We start from the raw sequence: 20,414 nt of genomic DNA, 5'->3' as shown, positions 1-20,414 counted from the left end.
CAAAATTGCTTTGGCGTTTTATTTATTTGTCCAACTCTTAAAATATGATTATTAAATAAAATTACCTAGAGTTAATGGGATTTGGATGACTTACTATTTATGTACCAGATATATTTCTCAAAAAATAAAAAAGAGATTCACTGAACTCTCAGTTTCCTAAGTCACTTAGGATAGGGATAGGAAGAATTATGATGAATGGCAGGAATAGGAGCAGTTAATAACGTGATATAATCTCATCATAGTTAATAATTTCTGAATAATTCTTATGGGCTAGGCGATGTTCTAATAGATTATATCATTTAATTTTCACAATGAATTTATGAGGATGAGTAAACTGAGACACAGAGAAGTTGAGCAACATGCCTGAGGTCACATAAGTTATAAGTGGCAGAGTTGATATTTGAACTACGCATTATTTCTCATATTCATAACCACTAGGTTATCCAAAACACTACATCAGTATTTTAGTTCATTAAATATTTATTAAATGTTCCTTACATTGTACTAGACAAATAATACAAATATATATTATTATCCCCGACTACTAAGAACTTTCAGTATAACTGGCATATAATCAAAACATCATTACAGTTTCATTTTAGAATGTATGGTATAATTGTATCTGTATTTGGAGAGTGCAATGTGGAAGTATAAGGACTGTTAAAAGTAGTGTAACTGGATGTGGTGGAGCACACCTGTAATCCTAGCAACTCAGGAGGCTGAGGCTGGAAGATCACAAGTTCAAAGCCAGCCTCAAAAACTTTTGGGAGGCCCTAAGCAACTTTGTGAGACCCTGTCTCAAAATAGAAAATAAAAAGGGCTGGGGATGTGGTTCAGTGGTTAAGTGTATCTGAGATTAATCCCTGGTACAAAAAAAGGGTAAGTTGCCAGAAATTCAGATAATCAAGAACTGATATATTTATACAGTTGAAAAAAAAATGGGTACCTGAAACAATATAGACTAGAAAGATAGTCATTTGAAATTCAAAGTAATAATAATAATAAAAGGCCCCAATTGAAACATTAACGTGTTAGGTAGTTATGATATGGGTTCTGCTTTCTTTCTTTCTTTCTTTCTTTTTTAAATACAAAGTTCTTTAAAAAAAGTCAGGCAATTTTTGTATGTTTGATCATTCTTAATACTAGAAGAAATGTATAATTTGGTTGGTAGCATGGGATGGTAGAAAGACTGTCAGAGCAATAACCAGGAAGCCAGTGTAATTAATGCCAGCTCTGCCATTTATTTATTACCTATCTAATCTTGAACAAGTCACTTACCCTCTCTGATCCTTAGTTCCTCATCTGCAAATGATGTGATTACCTTAGGTGACTTGTAATTTTCCTACATTTATAAGATCCTAATTTTGTGACTTGTATAGTTAATCATTCACCTGATTTTATTATCTGCAAGGGATATTTTAATATGCCTTAATATATAGTTCTTAGTTGATCGAACAAATTTAAAGCAAACTCATCTATGAGTATAAGTATAGCAGTCAAAAGTCTGGTGGGAGATTTATGCCATTTAGGACAACTTTCAATGATTGTTAATATATTTACTCTGAATGAGTGAGTTGAAATAATAGACCTAATTTTAAATATGAAAAGTGCTAGAAATATGAAATGCAACTAAATAAAGACTATTATCATCCATATGCTATTAAACATAATTATTTAGTATTATTATTTTTAAATTAGATTTTTATGGTTATACTTAGTAGTTGATTCATCCTAACAAACTCAGACATGCATGGAAATTAAATTCAGTTCATGATAGACCTAATCATTTTGATGTTACACAGAGGCAGTGATCGTTGGAAGTAAATCCTAGAATTTCTGTAAAAGAGAAGTTATATTATATTTAGCTTACCAAATCAGGCACAAGAAGAAACAGAAACATAAGTAGCCCAACATCTATTAAAGAAATCAAATAATTAAGTTATTTTCATGAAGAATATTCTAGACCTAGATGGCTTCGATGGTAAATTCTATGAAACATTTAAGGAAAAAATAAAACTGAACTTGGAGAAACTCTCTTAGGGAATAGAAAAAGAAGAAATACTTTCACTCATTTTATAATCCTGGCACAACATTGATCGCAGTATGTGCCAAGGGCATTTTAAGTAAGGAAAGTTATAATTTAATGTAATTGAGTTACATTAAAATTGAAAACTTCTGTTCATCATGAACATTGATGCAAAAATCTTGAACAAAATTATAGCAAACTAAGCCAAGTTATATGCAAAAGGATAATAAATCATATTTAATTTGGATTATTTTTTTCTAGGAATGCAAGGTTGGTTTGGTTTAAACTTGAAAAATTAGTCAATATAATTAGCCAAATTAACAGAATAAAGAAATGTCTTATACAATCTTAGTAGATACATAAATATAATTTGATAAAACATAATAAATAATAAAAACTCTTGGAAAAGTGGGAGTAGACTAAAACTTCCTTAATCTGACAAGAGATCCACAAAACACCCACAACAGACATGTCTAATGAGGAATTATGAGGAAATATTCAAAGTCTTCTCATCAAGGTCAAGAACAAGAGAAAGATAACTTCTATCACCTTTCTATTCAATTTTGTACTGGAATTCACAGAAAAATATAATAAGGTAATTATTACATTTTAAAGAGTTTTGAAAGGTAGAATGCCATTTTGAGTAGATATCCAACTTAATCTATAGGTAAACTATTATAATTAATTAGTATATTTATCAAGATTTTTTAACATAAATCGATACTCTCAAATTAATTATAAGTCTATATACTAACCACAAAACAATAAAAAAACAAAGCTTATGGCACATGCCTGTAATCTCAGTGGCTCCAGAGGCTTAGGAAGGAAGATCACAAATTCCATGTCAACCTCAGCAATTTAGCAAGGCCCTGTCTCAAAATAAAAAATAAAAAGAGTTGGGGAGATGTCTTAGTGGTTCAGTGCCCCTGGGTTTACTCCCTGGTACCAAACAAACAAACAAAAACCCAGAAAACAAGCAAAACTTGAAAATATTACTTAAAATAGCGTTAAACCTTAAAATACTCAGGAAATCTAAGAAAATATGTGAAAGCTTATTTCATCAAAAACTAAACATTGCTCAGAAAAATTAAAGAAGACATAAATCAGTGGAGGAACATATCATGTTTATGGATCAGGGACTAAATATTGTAAAGAGGCATATTCTTCCTAAATTAATCTATGTATTTCATTTAATTCTGACAAGAATCCTGCCATTCAATTTTGTGGAAATTAAAAGATTGTTTCTAAAATTTGCATGGAGATGCAAAGGGGCAATAATATCCAAGACAATCTTGAAGAGAAAAAAAATTGGAAGACTTATATGACTAGGGCTCAAGGCTTATTATGAGGTTATAATAATTAAAATGATGAAGTAAAAATGCAAAGATATACACATAAATCAATGCGACAGTGTCCAGAAGCAAATATAATCCAATCTTTGATTTATACCAAAGGTTTAAGAGAGTTTAGGTAGCCATAATAAAATTTCATAGATTGGGTGGTTTAAACAATTCAAGTTTACTTTCTAGTATTTCTGGAGACTAGAAGTCAAGATTAGGTGCCACCAGGGTTGGTGTCTGGTGAGGGTTCTTGCCTTCAGTTGCAGATGACTGCTTTCTTGCTCTTACCTCTTGAAGTTGACAGGCAGTAGGCTTTCTAGTGTCTCTGCTTATAAAGACACCAATCCCATCATGAGTGACCCACCCTCAAGTCCTTATCCAACAGTCATTGCTCCTCAAAGGCTCCATTTCCAAGTACCATCACATTGAGAATTAGGGCTTCAACAGAGGAATTTGGGGAACATAAAGATTCAGTAGATGATAGTAAAGGTGACACTGTAGAGCAGTGGGGAAAGGGTAATCCTTTTTTTAATAATGAAAATATGATTTTATATTTTTATCATACTTATTCCTGTTTTTTAAGCTTTCAGATACTTTATTACACATACTATATTTTAATTTGCTCTTTTTAGATATACATGACAGTGGAGTGTACTTTGACATATTGTACATATGTGGAGTATAACTTATTCTAATTAGGATCCCGTTCTTGCACTTGTATGTGATGTGGAGTTTCACTGGTCGTGCGTTCATATATGAACACAGGAAAGTTATGTCCCATCATTGTACTGTCTTTCCTATTCTCATTCTCCCTCCTCTCCCTTCATTCCCCTTTGTTGACTCCAGTGAACATCCAGCCCCCCTCCCCCACATTGTGTGTCAGCATCCACATAAAGGATAATCTTTCCAATAAATGTGCTCATAGAAAAAAATGTGTTTCTTTACCTCATACCATTCACAAAAATAAATTTTAGACAGATTATTGTTTTTTGTTTTGTTTTGTTTTTGCCGTAATGGGAATTGAATCCAGAGGTATTCTACCATAAAGCTGTACATTCCCAGCCCTTTTTTGTATTTTAATTTTTTGGGGGGGAGGGGTTACCTGCAATTGGACACAGGAGCACTTGACCACTGAGCCATATCCCCAGTCCCATTTTGTATTTAATTTAGAGACATGGTCTCATTGAGTTGTGTAGCACCTTGCTTTTGCAGAGGCTGGCTTTGAACTCACAATCCTCCTGCCTCAACCTCCCAAGATGCTGGGATGACAGGTGTGTGCCACGGCACCCAGCTGTATTTTTAATTTTAAGACAGCGATTGTTCAGAATTTGTTCTTGAATTTGTGATCCTCCTGCCTCAGCTTCCCAAGTAGCTGGGGTTACAGGCATGTGCCATTCTTCTCAGCCAGGATTGTTATTCTTAATGTGGCAAGTAAAACAAAGAGTTTCTAGAAAGAGCTTAGGAGAATATTTATGTAGTTAGGATAGGCCAGTATCCTTAAACTATGCACAAAAAACCACACATCATAGAGGAAAATGTTGATTAGATAAACTATATTAAAATGAAATGTTTCTCTTTATAGAATGAAGTATTTCTGTTTACAGAATATCTTTTTAAAGAATAAAATGGCAAGTCATTGAATAGGAGATGATGTTTATTATGTTTATAATATCTCAATACAAGGCTCATTTAAACATATATAAAGAATTCTTATAAATTCAGTGCAGTGGCACACATCTGTAATCCCAGCTACAGGTGAGGCCAAGACAGGTAGATTATAAATTTAAGGCCAGCTTCAGCAATTTAGCAAGACTCTGTCTCAAAATAAAAAACAAAACGGGCTGAGGGGATGTAGCTCAGTGCTAAAGCATCCCTGAGTTTGATCCCTAGACCAAAAAACAAATGAACAAACGAAAAATAACCATTATAAATAAAAACGAAAACCATCCAATAGAAAAATAAGCAAAAAAACATAAATAGGTACTGCACCAAAGAAAGTGTCCAAGTGATTAATAAATATGTTAAAAGTTGCTCAATTTCACTAATCATCAGGGATATAAAATTTAAGATCAATGAGATAACAGATCACACACATTAGAATGGCTAAAATGAGAAAGGCTAACATTACCAAGTGCTCAGGAAGATATGGAACAACTGAACTCTCATGCATAGCTAAATTAATATAAGTATTTCTTTCAAATATATTTTATAACCTTATTTTATTTTTTTTATGTGGTGCTGAGGATAGAACCCAATGCCTCACATGGGCTAGGCAAGTGCTCTACCACTGAGCTACAACCCCAGCCCCTAATATAAGTACTCTTGAAAGCTTATTGGCAATATCTATTAATCTGAACTTAACATATATCTCAGCATCTGATAATTGCATCTTAGATTTGTACTTGAAATAAATATGTGAATTTGTGAGACAGAGGAAGAATCTTTATAGAAGCCATTAAGCATAATAACTAAAAACTGGAGACAACTCAAACATTCATCAGTAATAGTTAAGATGGACTCTTAGGGGTTCCTCAGATGGGTTTAGGTGGGCAAATGTGGGCCTTGAAGTGGAATATGAAATTGTGTGCATATCATTTATGCATAAGTTAGGGAAACCTTGTCCCTTTTTCTCAAAATGATCCTTGTCTCATAAAATGTTAAGAATCCTGCTTAGATATCTGGGTTTTCATGGTTAAAAAGAATTTTAACTTTTTAAAAATTTAGCAATTAAGTCCAATAATGTAATTTTGACATTTTAGTCCTACATCTACCCTGTTCTTGACTATCTCAAATCATGTAGAGTATTTAAAATCCCATCATTCTTTATTATGAAGGAATTATCTAGCTAAATGCAAATGAATCATGGTGAAGCCTAAAAATTAAAATATAGGCATAAGGCATAAATATCCCCCATGTGGTCTACTTGAGTGTGACTTTTGATATGGTGCAAAATGGAGACATATTAAGGAGAATGGGTGAAGGACAAAAGTAGAATTCACAATATTTCTACACTCATGGTTCTTATCAGTGGGTAACTTGGTCCCCCTGGGGAACAGGTGGGAATATCTGGAGACATTTTTGGTTGTTACAGCTGGGAGAGGGAATGTGGATAGAGGCCAGCAATGCTGCTGAACATCTTCTGATGCACAGGACAACGCACAACAAATGATCCGGCTGAAATGTCAGTAGTACTGCACTTGAAAGACTATTCTACAGTGGTGGCAGCCTTGTGTAGGGACACCTGTGTGCACCACTCTGAATCCTCTTGGCTATGGGATTGCTGGTGTACTTTGACCAGCTTGGGCATGTGCCTTTTGAAAGTATCCTGCCTTATGCCTGTGACATAGTCTCTAGTTCCCTGATGGGGGATTTCTCTGACTTGCCAGCTTGGACATCCCATGCATGACAATCATTCACTCATGTGCCAACTGAAAGTATAAGGGAATTAGCAGACTAGATCAATGGGGGATGAGACCCAATGAATAAATTCTACCTCTTATCCCCTGGGGAAATAGTTCTGAAGTACGTTTCATAAACTCCAATGATTACCTGTGTGTTTGAACACCAGCCTCCCTTAGTGGCCAACCCAATAACACAGGCTTATGCTATCTCTTCCTCCTCCCCAGCTTCATTCCGCTTGTCTTTCTCTCCTACTTCCCAGAATCATATGCTCAATAATCCACCAACATATGTCTTTGTCTCAGATTCTGATTTCTGGGACATTCAGAATAAAAATATGGAAGTCCACAGAGAAAGACAAGAAGTTAATGGAACATATTTGAAAAGTTAGAAAACGAATATTTATCTTTTCCCTTTAAAGTTCAGCATAAATATATAATAAAAGAGTGAAAACAAGAGTACCAGTTTTTTAGTGGTGTAAATATGTGGTCCTCAGAAAGCACCATTCTAAAATTGTCCTATCATCCAAAGCAATTGCTCAGCTTCTTATAGTAAGGGTAAGGGACAACAGTGGTGACCATATAGAAGGAAAAAAAGTGAAGAAATTTGGTCAGAGATTCAAGAAAGAGGAAAGGAAAAAGAATACCCTTTGCCTGCACTCCTTTAAATGGATCTTGTTATTTTCAGAGATTTAGAATCCTAGAATTTTATTTAGAAGGTGCCTATGAGTACATCTAGTTAAAGGCTCTGTTCTACAGATAAAGAAAATGAGGTCTAGAGAGACTAAATGACCTTCTCAAGGTCATTTAGTTGCATTAATAGTTGAAACCAGACCAGAACCCACTTTTGAAGTGGGAATACCATCTAATTATCAATCCTAAATCACATACTCCTATGATCCTGAAGGCAGCTTAGAACTTTTCTTGGCATTATCTAAGCTCTTTTTGGGATTATGACCTATTTGGGATCATACATTCAAGATACCCTGCCCCAGGTCTCCAAGGAGAAATGTTAGCTGTGCCTTCCTTTGTTTGCTAGAGGATGTCTGTGTTTCTGGTTATTCTAGGGGCATTCCCAATACTAAATTTTCAAAGTTCCTATTAAATTGAGAAGACTTAGTTTGTGAATTTGGTTGACAAAAGTAGAAATAATGATCCCATTCTGTTCTGAAGCTTTTCACTGGTATTTCCCTCTAAGCCAACTTTGTTCTGAGTGATTACCAAAGATGGTACCCTTGGCTTGTCAGGATTCTGCTTTCTTCCCCTCTTAGGCTGAATCCCTAGGTCAGCATTTCATTCTAGTGAACAAGGTAGACATGTCTTACCTGGCTCACAGTCTGGTGGAAGAGATAGACATAAAACAACATCATCAACACACCTCAGTCAAATGAAGATTATCACCCCCAGACTGCTGTGAGATCTGACCTGCTGTGAGATCTGACCAGGTTTGGAATCAGGGAAGGTCCCCCCTAGGATGAGGATTAAGATATAATAGAAAGGACTGAATTGTTAAAGGATTTTGGGGTCCTGGGTGAGGAAGCACCACGTGTATAGGCTCAAAATGGAAAGAGCCCTAAGAAAGGGCCAGAAGCCAGAGTTCTTTAGTGTAAATGGGCTGAGTTGCTGGCCTGGTCATGGGGGCTGCTAAGACCATGCCAAGGAGTTCCACCTTCATTTTGAGGGCTGTGGATGCCACTGAAGGGGTCTTGAGCAGGTGAGAGCAGTGGTCAGATTTATGTTTAGATTTCCCTGGAGACAGAGTGAAGAGAATGAACTGAATAGGAATGTGAGGAGGCCACTTGTACTATGAGCAGGAGGTCTCGGTGGCCTCACTGGGATGGAGAGCAATACATCTATGCCTGGCATATAAGTAGACTTGGTGAATATTGATTGAATGAACGAATGGGTATAGTATAAAAATATTTAGGGAGAACAGAATGGGAAAGGTGAGATGGAGAAGAATGAAGCTTTCTGCCAACAAATAACTGGGTGGATGGGAAACATGGTAAAGGGGCCTGGCTGAGGGGTGTGTGTTCAAGTGCAGTTTTGGGCATAACTTGTTAAGATGTCTGGGAGGCTTTGGACATAGAAGCCATGAGCTAAATTAGATAAGTATCTTGTTAATAATGTCCAGTCAGTTGGTCTTGGTTCTTTTAATAATGCTTTTCTTGCTTTTAGGTGCTTATATAAAGCAGCTTTAGTCCTAATATACCACCATTTGTATTTCTTTGGAGATAGTGTCCCTTGAGGCATGCCAGAGGCTCAGATTAACTTTTCTATCAGCAGCGAACTTGCTGGTCACACTTTTTGACTTGACTCCATCGTCCCTAATCACGTACATCATGGGCTGGATGCTGTACATCCAGCCATAGGGGGAAGAGAGGTTCAGTAGAGAGCCTCTCTACTGCAGCATTATTGTCCCAGAGCATCTTAGATTATTCAGAGGGTCAGATTCAAGGTTCAGGGATGAGAGACAAGATTTTACTTAGCCCCTGTCTACGGCAGTCACCCAGAGAATAGGAATCGTTCAGTCTGTTAAGAGCAGTATTACTCTCCTTTTGCCTTATTGTTGATTTCTGCCATTTTCTTTAGGATTTTACAGGAAAAGGCTTGCCTGCTCTGGGTTTGATGCATGTAACAGACACTATGGGACTTTGTGACCATGGATGTCTCTGGTTAATCTGGCAGACTTGTAAGTGTTGGTCAGTATGTCCAGCACTGGCCCAGTGCAGACAAAGGAGGCTCCTGGCAACTAAGGAGCCAATTCTGGGCAAAAGAGGAAAAACCTTCCTGATAATTAATGACCCACATGGAAATGCTTATGCCTCAGTGCTAATGTAGGGCAGTGGAGCAGCATGCCCCGGGGAGACTTCCTCATAAGTTCAGACCCGGGAATCTTCTGTGAAAAGACATGTCCATGGTCAAATTTGTGAAATACAGCACAATTGATGTCCCTCTCAAAGATTCTTAATTATACATTGGGGGAACCAAAATGTCCTGCAGTAAAAAGTCTATTGTTGAACTCTGTTTACCCTTGGGGATTCTACATATTTAATCATGGATGCCTTTTTAAAAATAACACCCAGTTAGTACCCCATGAGATGAGTGTGTGTGAAATGTGCTTTGGGAAATGTTGCATATAAGTCTCTGAGTTTTCCTTACTCTGAAATTTTACCTTTTCCCCTTCCTACTCCAATTTATTTATTAAATATCTACCTACTTATTTATCTATTTTTGTGCTTGTAGATGGACAGAATGCCTTTATTTATTTATTTAAGGTGGTGCTGAGGATCAAACCCAGTGCCTCACACATGTTAGGCAAGTGCTCTGCCACTGAGCCCCAGCCCCAGCCCCTACTTCAACTTCTTTAGGATGAGAATATAGACTCCACAGCAGATGCTGAGATTCAGAGACGAGGTTGTTAAAGAGACTTACAAGGACCCCCTTCATTGGCAAATCAGCGCATTCATGGGGAAATATTCAAATCAATGTCAGGGACCCAGCCAGAGCCACTGTGCTTAGTAGTGTCATGTTAAAGAATCCCAGTTAAGTGTGGTATTCAACAGAGAATTGCAGATTGAGTGTCCCTTATTGGAAATGCTCAGAACCAAAAGTGCTTTGGTTATTTTAGATTTGGAAATATTTGCATGTATGTATGAGGATATCTTGGGGATGGAACCCAAGTCTAAAAAAGAAATTCATTTATGTTTAATATACACCTTGTGCTCATAGCCTGAATGGAATTTTATATATGCAGTACCTGCATTTTATGATCCATCAGGAATTTTTCACTGTGGTATCCTCTTGGCCCTCAAGAAGTTTTGGATCTTGGAGCTTTGTGGATTCAGGTTTACAGAATAGAGATGCCCAATTTATACTTTTTTTTGGTGACTTTATGGTCTATTTTCCTTATTTACTTTTGTGTTGGGAAGATACGAGGGGAAGGGATACTGGATGTAAAGCAACTTCATTTTGTTTTGATTCTGATTTCCACAAAGAACTCACTGGACTTTTCTCTGGTCTTCTTTAACTAGAAACACAAGAAGATGAACTTTCTATAATTCGAATTGTTTCTGGGTCAGCTACATTCCCACATTTTGGTCTTTGTTTAGTTTCACTTTTAAATCTGTCCTCTGTTCATTTCCACTGTCACTTATGTGTTCAGGACTTCATCCCTTTTCCTCCCTTCTCCTGTGCATTCATTCATCTATCTGTCCACTTATTCATTCATTCAGCATGGTTTGAGTACTGTTGTGTGCGAGGCACTGAACACACAAGGGAAAATGAGACGTGGACCCGGCTCTCATTTTGCTAAGACTTCTAGATGTGGAACTGGATTCCAATCTTTCTGAATTCTGATCCATCCTGCCGGAGTAACATTTCTCAATACACCTGGGATCCCATCAGATGTTATTGAGAAACACCCAGGAGTTTCTTGTTATGTATGGAATAAAGAGGAGCCCCACACCCCACAGCCAAGTGACATTCACTGAGCTCCTTGTTTAAGCCCATGAGCGCTGGTCTAATCTCCAAATTCCCTTCACACAAGTCTTGGTCAAATGCATGCCTTTCAGGACTCCTGCCTACCCTGAGCTGTTTGCCACTCTCTGGCTCAGGAGAGTGCAGCTTTCTGTGTCCTTTCCACATGAATTTCCTCCCCCTGCAAGTCCTTCAAGAACCAACTCAAATGTGCTTTAACTCTCCAGCAGCTCTCAGGACGTCTGTCATTGCGTTCTACCTGTCCCATGAGGAGCCACACTTTCCTACCTTTTTTCTTGCAAGTGATCCTATTCAACCCAATATCCTTGACCAGTTGCCTAGCACAGGGACCTGTGTGTAAATGTTTAATTATTCCTGGAATCACACCCTTTCCATCTCTGTCTATCTATATCTACATAGAACACACAGATAAATAATTAAACATGGACCAGAAGAGTTCCATTAGTAAATTGAAAATTAATTTTAAATTCTATCATTTTTCCATTATTTTAGGTGCTCATTTCTTTGACTTATTGGAACCCAATTTTGGTTTATGTGTAGAGATTAGATTTTATTTCAGGGTTAAGTACTAGTCTATTTAAAGGAGTGTGAACTATTTAAATTCTTGAAATCCCTTCAAATCTAATTTCAAGAGAAAACTAGGGATATTTTAGGTATTACAAAGACTCATATAGTTGCATGGGCCTCTATCATTTAATTGTATCTGTCCCTTTAATGAGAAAAAAGCGCAATAAAATTTTATTAATTCAGACTCTTCTGTTTGGGAATTTTCGTCAGTTCTGTTACCAAGGTGGCAGACGTTTTTAGCTGCTACTCTGATACTTTTTAAAGGAGCAAACTTCTCAGACACTTAGAAAGATCCACCCATGTGTGGATGGTTAATGTAATAATTACAAAGAATTCCCATCTATTAATTACAGAATATCTGGCACTGCAGTGATATATTTGGCAACACCTTGTCAACTATTAATTCAAGTTAAGTAAGTTTTTAAAAGAATAGCAGTAAGTGAGGCTTTTATTAACTCTCATGGTTTTACTCTTAATCTTAGTGAAATTTAACCAGTTACTGGGTTGTTCCTTGTATTCAAGGGTCATGGTTTTACAGATGTCCTCCATGGGAGGAGAGGGGATTAAAGAGAGGAATGTCTGGTCACTAGGCCTCTCCAGATTGTGTGTAGCTGACACTTACCATTTCTTGCAGCTCTAATTGTCCATCATTCTAAGGAAACTCATTTACATATAGAAAGTACATACTTTCTTTCATTTGATCCTCACTTCAACTATGCAGCTTCATTAGAGTGGATGTTCCTATCCTTTGTGTCATTTTGCCCATATACCCTGACTAGAATGGGTGATATTAGTAGTTTAACAATGTCTCTGTCTCTCTGCAATCAACCCCATTGCCTTTCAAATAGTAGCAACCTAGGTTTGCAAGGCATTGAACATCTATTACCTCATTTACTTAAAAAAAGTCATCACCCCCTTGAGACTGTCATAAGCATCTGCCTGTTGCATCTCTTTCCCAGCAACCCCTGCCTATATGCTATTCTTCCATATGCCTGTCAACATCTACTGGTTTTACAGACATACTTAAAAGCCACTCTGAGAATATTTGACATTATGCTACAGTGTATAATGATACAGACAGTATTTTTTTTTTTTTTGTCTACTCTGGTTGCCCTCAGGGTCCTCCAGCTATATGCCCAAGACTAGACATCAGCTAAGCAATGACCAGAAACTTCTATGCCCCACCCTCTGCCATCTCTCCCCCTCTGCCCTTGTCATTGGAACCCTATCCCCAGCAGTTTCCCCCATTTCTTGTGAACAGTTGCTCTTCAGAAAGAATCACTCATGCCCGGCATGGTATACACACCTGTGATCCCAGTGACTCAGGAGGCTGAGGCAGAAGAATTGCAGGTTCAAAGCCAGCCTCAACAATTTAGTGAGGCCATCTGAAAATAAAAAATATAAAGGGGCTGGGATGTGGCTTGGTGGTTAAGCACCGCTGGGCTCAATCCCCAGTACCAAAAAAAAAAAAAAAAAAAAAAAAGAAAAAAAGAAAGAAAGAATAGAAGCCATTATTTATAAATATGTATTGAGCTTCCTTGCTTCAGGAAATTTGTATTTTAATGGGATTTAAGACACATTAGCCAAAGAAATGATGCTCCAACAGTAGAACTGAATTTCAGTGAGCAGTGGAGGAGTAATTTTTTGAAGTCTGCGTAGTCTTACTGGCACCCTTGAAATTATAGATGTAGTTGTTTTCCCACTTCATCCACATGGAAAGCCAATCTTATTCATGTCCTGTTGTGATTCCCTGCTCCTTAAAAAAGAGAGAGCTGACAAGAGCATTGCTAGCCTGCAAACAGAATAGCTTCCTGAGATCCACATATTACTGGTTCTGTGTTATCAGTTAGTGTTGAAGTAGCACTTGCTGGTTTGAGTTCATATGGAACGCATGCAGCAGAGCCAGTCTCACAGTCATAAAGAAGTAAAGGCTTGCACTGCAGACCTTTAACTTAAAAAAAAAATCAATCAGGAAATATTGATTAACACTTCAGCTGTCTCCTCAAAGACATTTTGACCTTTTTGATTCCATTTTGTCTACTGGAGTGTCACTGAGCAGTGTTCTTTGTAAGTAGCAGAATCTGTGACAGTTTCTAGTCCTATTTGTGGAGGGAAGTTTGTGTGGATGGTATGTAATCTTACATGCTGAGAAGAGTCTGGTGTCCAAGGTGTAGTGGTCAAGAGCTAGGCCTGTCGAGTCATATGGCTGGGTCTTCATCTAGACTCTGGTATGTACTCATGTGTAAGCTGGAGCCAATTAGTCTCCAAATTCATGTTCCCTCCTACAGAATGAAGATAGTGAAGATAGTGTTAGTACCTGCCTGTTGGTTGGGGGTTGTGATTCAGATGACATGATGTTGACCAATGATGAGGTGCACTGTGCCTGATACTGAATAGTGGCTGTCTTCTTATTTATTTTATTTTATTTTATGGATCAGTAATTCAAGTTTTACCCCAGGTCTCCTTTTGTCTTTATTGCAAAGAAAGCAAACTTTAACCCCAGTTACTTGCCTGCCTTCCAGGTGATGTCTTTATTTTGTTTCTCCCCCACCCCTTCAACGCTGGGTTTTGAACCTAGGGCCTTATGCATGCTAGGCAAGCACTCTATCACTGAGCCTTTATGTCCTTCTTAAATATAGCTGCTCCAGCGAGTTTGACAGAATGCTGCCCAGGTCATGGGGAACACAACACATAGGAATCTCCTCAGACTGCTTTGTAACTTATCTCAAATATAATTCAGTTATTGAAATGATTATCTGAATGTCTGCATTCTAGGAACTACTGGAGAAAATAAATATCACCAGCAAATGTTTTCAGAATTTTTTCCTCAGTCTTGAACTCTCATGAGAGTTGCAAAGGGACTCCCATGAAAGTTACAATTAAAATTACAATTTAATTGCTTGGGGTTCATTAAAGCCCTCCTGTTTTTCTTTGGCCCCTGGTCACGTAAGCTAGTATGTGTGTTTATAGCCATGATTCAGATGCCCCAAGAAACTCATTGGCCAATGGCTATCCTTATTTTTAAAAGTCACCAGATAAGGCAATTTCTGAAACAACTTCAGCAAGGCATTCCAGAAATGCTTGATCTCATACTTCTCTTCACTGTAATAAATAAATACAATTTTGATTTCATCTTCGAGTAATTAATCTGAACTTTCCCTTCTGGAATGTAAAGTGGAAAAATGTTCTATAGCTCTTTGAAGATTAGATTAGAAAGAAAATGCCCTGAACATTCTGCTTAATTAAATCCTAAAGAGGTGGTTCAGACTTTTCATGATTAATTGAAACATGAATATTTTGGCTGATGCATATTTATATGACATCTTATGAAATTTTTATCGTTTTATATAAACCATTCACTCTGGGATTGTGATTTAATGCTGTAAACATTTTGCATTGTTCATTATAAAAATACACAGGCTAATGGCTGTAAGGTATACAATATAAAAATCTGTAGTGTGAATCTTTCTTGAGATAATCTCAAATCTCTCATGGCAAGACTTTTAGCCTAAGTATTATATTGGAACTCAGGTTTTCTCTAGTTTAAAGAAATGTTTTTTACATAAAAAAATTTAAACTATATAAGTTAGAAAAGCGAAATTTCCGGGGCCTTCTGTTTTGCCAGTGTAAAGTATGCTGTGATTACCAGATTTAAGGCAAAAAAAGTGAGGTTGAAATGAACTGATCCCTATGACTTTAATTACTTAGGCAAAGTTCAATTTTCTAGGGATGTTGTCATGCCAAGATGGGGCCGTATGTCATATCTGGTGGCAGAATCTGAGCTGCGATTTGGCTGACAAAATGAATTTAGATAATCAACAGTTCTTTTTTAGTTTCTTAAGTCTAATAGTAACATAAATGACTTATAAGACTGGAATACCTGAGATACCTGAAAGTGTTTTCTTGAACTTTTGGAATAATAATGCATTTATCATTAGCTATTGATAAGTGTCATGGTAGAAAAAGAGACATCTGATGAAAGTTTTTCCAAAGTGTTTGCCTTTATGAAACAGAACTTTATGGAAAATGGAGAGAAATGCTGATTTATTTAACAAGACAGATGCTAATCACCATTCTAAGAGTTCTGCACCTGTCAGATAACAAGAGTGCACAGTTCTTTTGTCTCATCTTCCCACGTTGTTACTTTGCAGCAAGAATGATTTATAAAATAATCTGCTTTACATTCTACTTTTGTTGTTGTTGTTTATTTGTTAGGTCTATTGTAAGAAAGTATCTTTTCCTCTCTTTAAAAAGTGACAGGTGGATCTGTCTGGTGACGATGGAAGCATGAGAAGGACCTGAAGCGGCCTTTTGGTCCCCGGCATCTTTCTTCCAGGCCAGGTCCCAGCTGGGGCCTTCTTGTAGCTTTGTCCTCTGCCCTTTCTCATCTTGGTTGTACTCCATTGTAATTAAAGAGACAGCGCTTAAGGAAGGAATTTCATGTTTTATTTCCCAAATCACCCCTTTAAAGGAAGATGAAATGCTGGGAACCTAATGCATGTTTTCAAATGGCTCCCTGGGAAGTGGATCTTCTCATTAAACCGTGAGAACAAATCATTCTCCCCCTTAATTTTTTTTTCCTTACAGAGTTCATCAGAATCAAGCTTTTTTTTTTCGAATGGATCATTTGTGAGAGTTCTGCTGTTATTGTCTTGTTTTTCAGGAATTTAAGATTTTTTAAGGCATCTTGTTGATTAGGAAAATAGAAACTGTTAATCTAGTTAGTTTAGTAATAATGGATAATTATTTTAAAAGATGCTACTTCTATTCCACGTACAGTGGCACATGCTTGTAATCCTAGCTACTTGGAAGGCTGAGGCAGGAAGGTCTCAGTTTCAAATTCAGCTCCAAGTTTCAAATTCAGCAATTTACCAAGACATTCTCAAAGAAACAAACTAAAAACAAAACAATTACTTCTAGCCTAATTTAAGAAAATTGTGCTAAGGTAGATTTTAGAGCTTTGTTAATTTTTCATAACATAAAATATCTATATGTAGACTGATGCCACATTATAAATCATATAAAAGATGTTTCCTTTGACTACAAGTCATTAAATGCAGTAATTGTTTTACATTTGAATTTATATTTAATTGTTTTATATTTGAATTCATATTATGACTTCATTTAAAGGAAGTCATGATATAAAATATGTTTAACTAACATCAAAGATCACTTTTTAGACTGTCTCATTGGATAATTGACAATAGATCACAATCTGTAATTTGTGAACTAGAAAAGATCATTAAAATGACAATATTTATTCCATTAAGGTAAATAAAATGCTGCATGTGGTTCTGAGTGATGATATTCAGAGGAAAAAAACATCACTGCATTACAAATTAGTTTGCTTCTAATTTTGCAGGCTGATGACCACACTGCCTCAAACCAAATCTTTTCCCTGGAAATGGAATGATTGCATGACAGACTCTATGAACCATGAATATGTCAACAACTCATGGACCAGGCCTTGCTTAGCAATTAGTCTTTGGGGGATTTTATTCAGAGATCAGACACCACTATACCAGAGCTTGTTGGGGATTTTGTGATTACCATTCATATCTGGAGCATGAGTCTGGGTTAGTACAAAAACCAAAAAAATTCCATGAAGGAAGAAGAGCTGTGGCTAATAGTGCCAACCAGACACACACACACACACACACACACACACACACACATTCAGTTGGCAGGATAGAGAATGCTCAAGATACAGCAAAAGCTCCTAGGAAGCAGCAAGGAAATATTTCTTAGGCTTCTAAGGCCTCCTTTCATTCCCCCCTAAAAGAGGCCAGTGTCTCTCCTTTGAGTATCACCCTCTCAATTTTTCATAACTTATCACCTGCACTATGATTTACTCAATATTTTATTAACCAACTCTTTTTAAAAGCCTATGTTTATTTTAAGCAGTAATGGTTGTGATATCATAGTCTCATTGTGCCAGTTATATTTGTTTCTTCTCATGCAAAGGAAAAGAAAGGCAGCATTTTAAATATTAGAAATATTTGTTACCACTTGAAGTCATTCTGAGCTACCTTTTGACATGACTGACTGGTCCTCCAGGAGCCAGAAGGACCACCAGTCTGGATGAGAAAGATTTGACATCCCTATTACCATCCCTTCATCCAGGGACTAGGAGCCATATCACATGGAGGAGAATTTAAATCAGTCCTGCATCTCCCTGAGGACACCAGCACCAGAAGGCTGTATTGTAGGAAACTGCTCAGCCAGTCAGGCTTCTCCCTTCCCATTGCCAGAATCTGGCCACTTACATCTTCCTTTTTTTTTTTTTTTTTTTTAACTAAACACAAGGTTTGGAAATCATTATATTTCAAGAGTAAACAACAGCTCATGTCATTTAACAGTAATGGGGAACATGCCCCTGTGGAGCCTGGCCCCTGATTGTCAAGGTTCATGGGAGGGCATTGCATTTGTAGGTTAGTACTCTACAAATTATCTTACCCAATGCAGGTCTTGTAGACTTGAAGCAGGACCTTCGAAGAAATGGGTCATTTATTTTACAAGCTTTATTACTTCATTCCTGGTGCCGGTTAGGCAGATTGAAACTAGGCTGAGAAGTCCGAGGAACTCCTGTGGCTCTGCAGTCATGCTCTGGTTTTTAAGTAAATGCTTTTTGGAAACTTAGGGAAGGGTGTGGTGGAGAGGGCGAAAGCAAGAGCTAGCACTGAGCACCCCCTCTCCCACCCCCACCCCCAGAGCTGGCCATCCTACTCAGAAAATGGTAAGGTCTGCAAATTGAGATCAGACCTCAGGAGCTGTCAGGTTCAGGGTGCGTCTAAGTTTGAAGGGATGTTTGCTTCTGATATGAACATTTTTCTTATACTTTTATTATAGAAGATGATGTGTCAAATGTACAAATAATGTGTGCCTGGTGCCAGAAAGTGGGAATCAAGCGCTATTCCCTGAGTATGGGAAGCGAGGTGAAAAGCTTCTGCAGCGAGAAGTGCTTTGCAGCCTGCCGGCGAGCCTACTTCAAGAGAAACAAGGTAAGCCGCCTTAGAGGGGCGCCCCGCGGCCTCCCACCATGTGCGCATGCGCCTCGTAGACTCAGCCCAAGCCGCGCCCCCTTTCCCTTTTGTACTTTTATTCCTTGTTTTGTCCGTTTTCTTCCTCTGTCATGCTCAACTTTTTGGAATAAGGAATCCCTTCTAACGTGTAACCTTGTTCTTCAGTTTCTCTTGGCTTGGTGTTTGAATTCTGAGAGGGTGAATGAATCTGACGGGGACCCCTGATCACAGCTGGTGTCCTCATCCGCAGTCTTTTCAGTAGCAGAGGGCAGTCTAGAGACCACGAAAGATTAAGTGGTAGCAACGTCTTCCTAGAGCTGAGAAACTAGCCACAGAAGCATGGCCAGAAAGCTTTAGTCCACCCAGTTTAATTCTTACTCTCAATGGGTATACTGCTGTTGCTCTTTCCAAACTTGACCCACAAATTCTAGTCAGGAAAAACGTCACGTCTCCTTGACACTCTATGTTAAAGTTGATTAATCTTGACAAAAGGGGAAATCATGAATACATAAACCAACATTGCTCACACCACCAAGTATTTGTGAGAAGCATGCTGGGTAACACAGGGACAGCCATAGTTATAGTTTTTATTTTGTTTTAAAAGACATCCTAGGTCTGAAGATGACCTTTTCCAATATTATTAGCCACCATCAATGGGAAATGGGATGCATGATGTTTTTCACACACATACACACAAATTTTCTCTTTCTCTCTCACACACATACACTCTCTCTCTCAACAATTGTTTAATCTTTAAAGAAATGCTATAACATTTTGCCACCAAGTATTGATGTTAAATGCTAGTCCTTGATTATTTTTCATTGATCTGTGAAGCTTCCTTACTTCATAAAACAGTACATTTTGTTAAGCATTTTTCTTTCCATAATACAAAATCAAAATCAGTTCTTTCTTGAAGCAAACAATTATTATTTTTAAAAAGTCTAATGTTTGCCATTCTGAAATGCTAACCATGGGCTTACTGCATTGCAAGAAGCACTGTTGCAGCAAATTATCTGCTGCAAATTTGGGTCACATTCATTCTGCCAAAAACATAATGCCTAAAGAATTAGGCTGCAGAATTCAGTGGGGTGGAATTTTAGTAGCAGTCTTTAAGAATTAGGCTCATAATCTTCACTGGAACATGGAGTCAAGTAAGGAAATTGTCTGGAATTCTTTGGGGATGGTCAACAGTCGAGTTCACTTTCCCTTGGGAGGGGCCAGTGAATCTGGGGAGGAGGGTGAGAAGAACATGCCTGGGAGACACGTTTTGTTTTAATATAGGAGGATTAAAATGATCTCCAAGACCCTGGGGCTCCCATTTTGAATGCTGAGCGCTGGAGTAACAATCCCAGGAGTGGGCCCAGAGCTTTCTTCTTCAAAGCCCTACTTACCACAACAAAATACTTTGCATTCCATCCCAGAAGATGGCTATAGAACAGGGCTTTTTGTCTTCTATAATTCTGAAGGGTTAAGGTTCTGAATCTTGATGAGCTGCTTGTAGTGAATGAAATCAAGCAAGATGTATTTGTCACAACCCTGATGACACATATGACACTTTGCA

General features: G+C 37.6%; 1 protein-coding gene across 3 annotated transcripts in view; it reads left to right on the top strand.

Moving 5' to 3' along the window:
- Sobp (sine oculis binding protein homolog) overlaps positions 1-20,414 on the top strand; it is a 158,988-nt gene that overhangs the window by 21,679 nt on the left and 116,895 nt on the right. For all 3 annotated transcript variants that reach the window (XM_078019536.1, XM_078019534.1, XM_078019535.1), the window contains exon 4: positions 18,681-18,832. In XM_078019536.1, coding sequence (XP_077875662.1) covers positions 18,681-18,832 — 152 coding nt within the window. The remainder of the gene's footprint in view (positions 1-18,680; positions 18,833-20,414) is intronic.

The sequence above is a fragment of the Ictidomys tridecemlineatus genome, chromosome 8 (genome assembly GCF_052094955.1).
Source record: "Ictidomys tridecemlineatus isolate mIctTri1 chromosome 8, mIctTri1.hap1, whole genome shotgun sequence".
Classification (NCBI taxonomy): domain Eukaryota; kingdom Metazoa; phylum Chordata; class Mammalia; order Rodentia; family Sciuridae; genus Ictidomys; species Ictidomys tridecemlineatus.
This window is presented reverse-complemented; position numbering and strand designations above follow the sequence as displayed.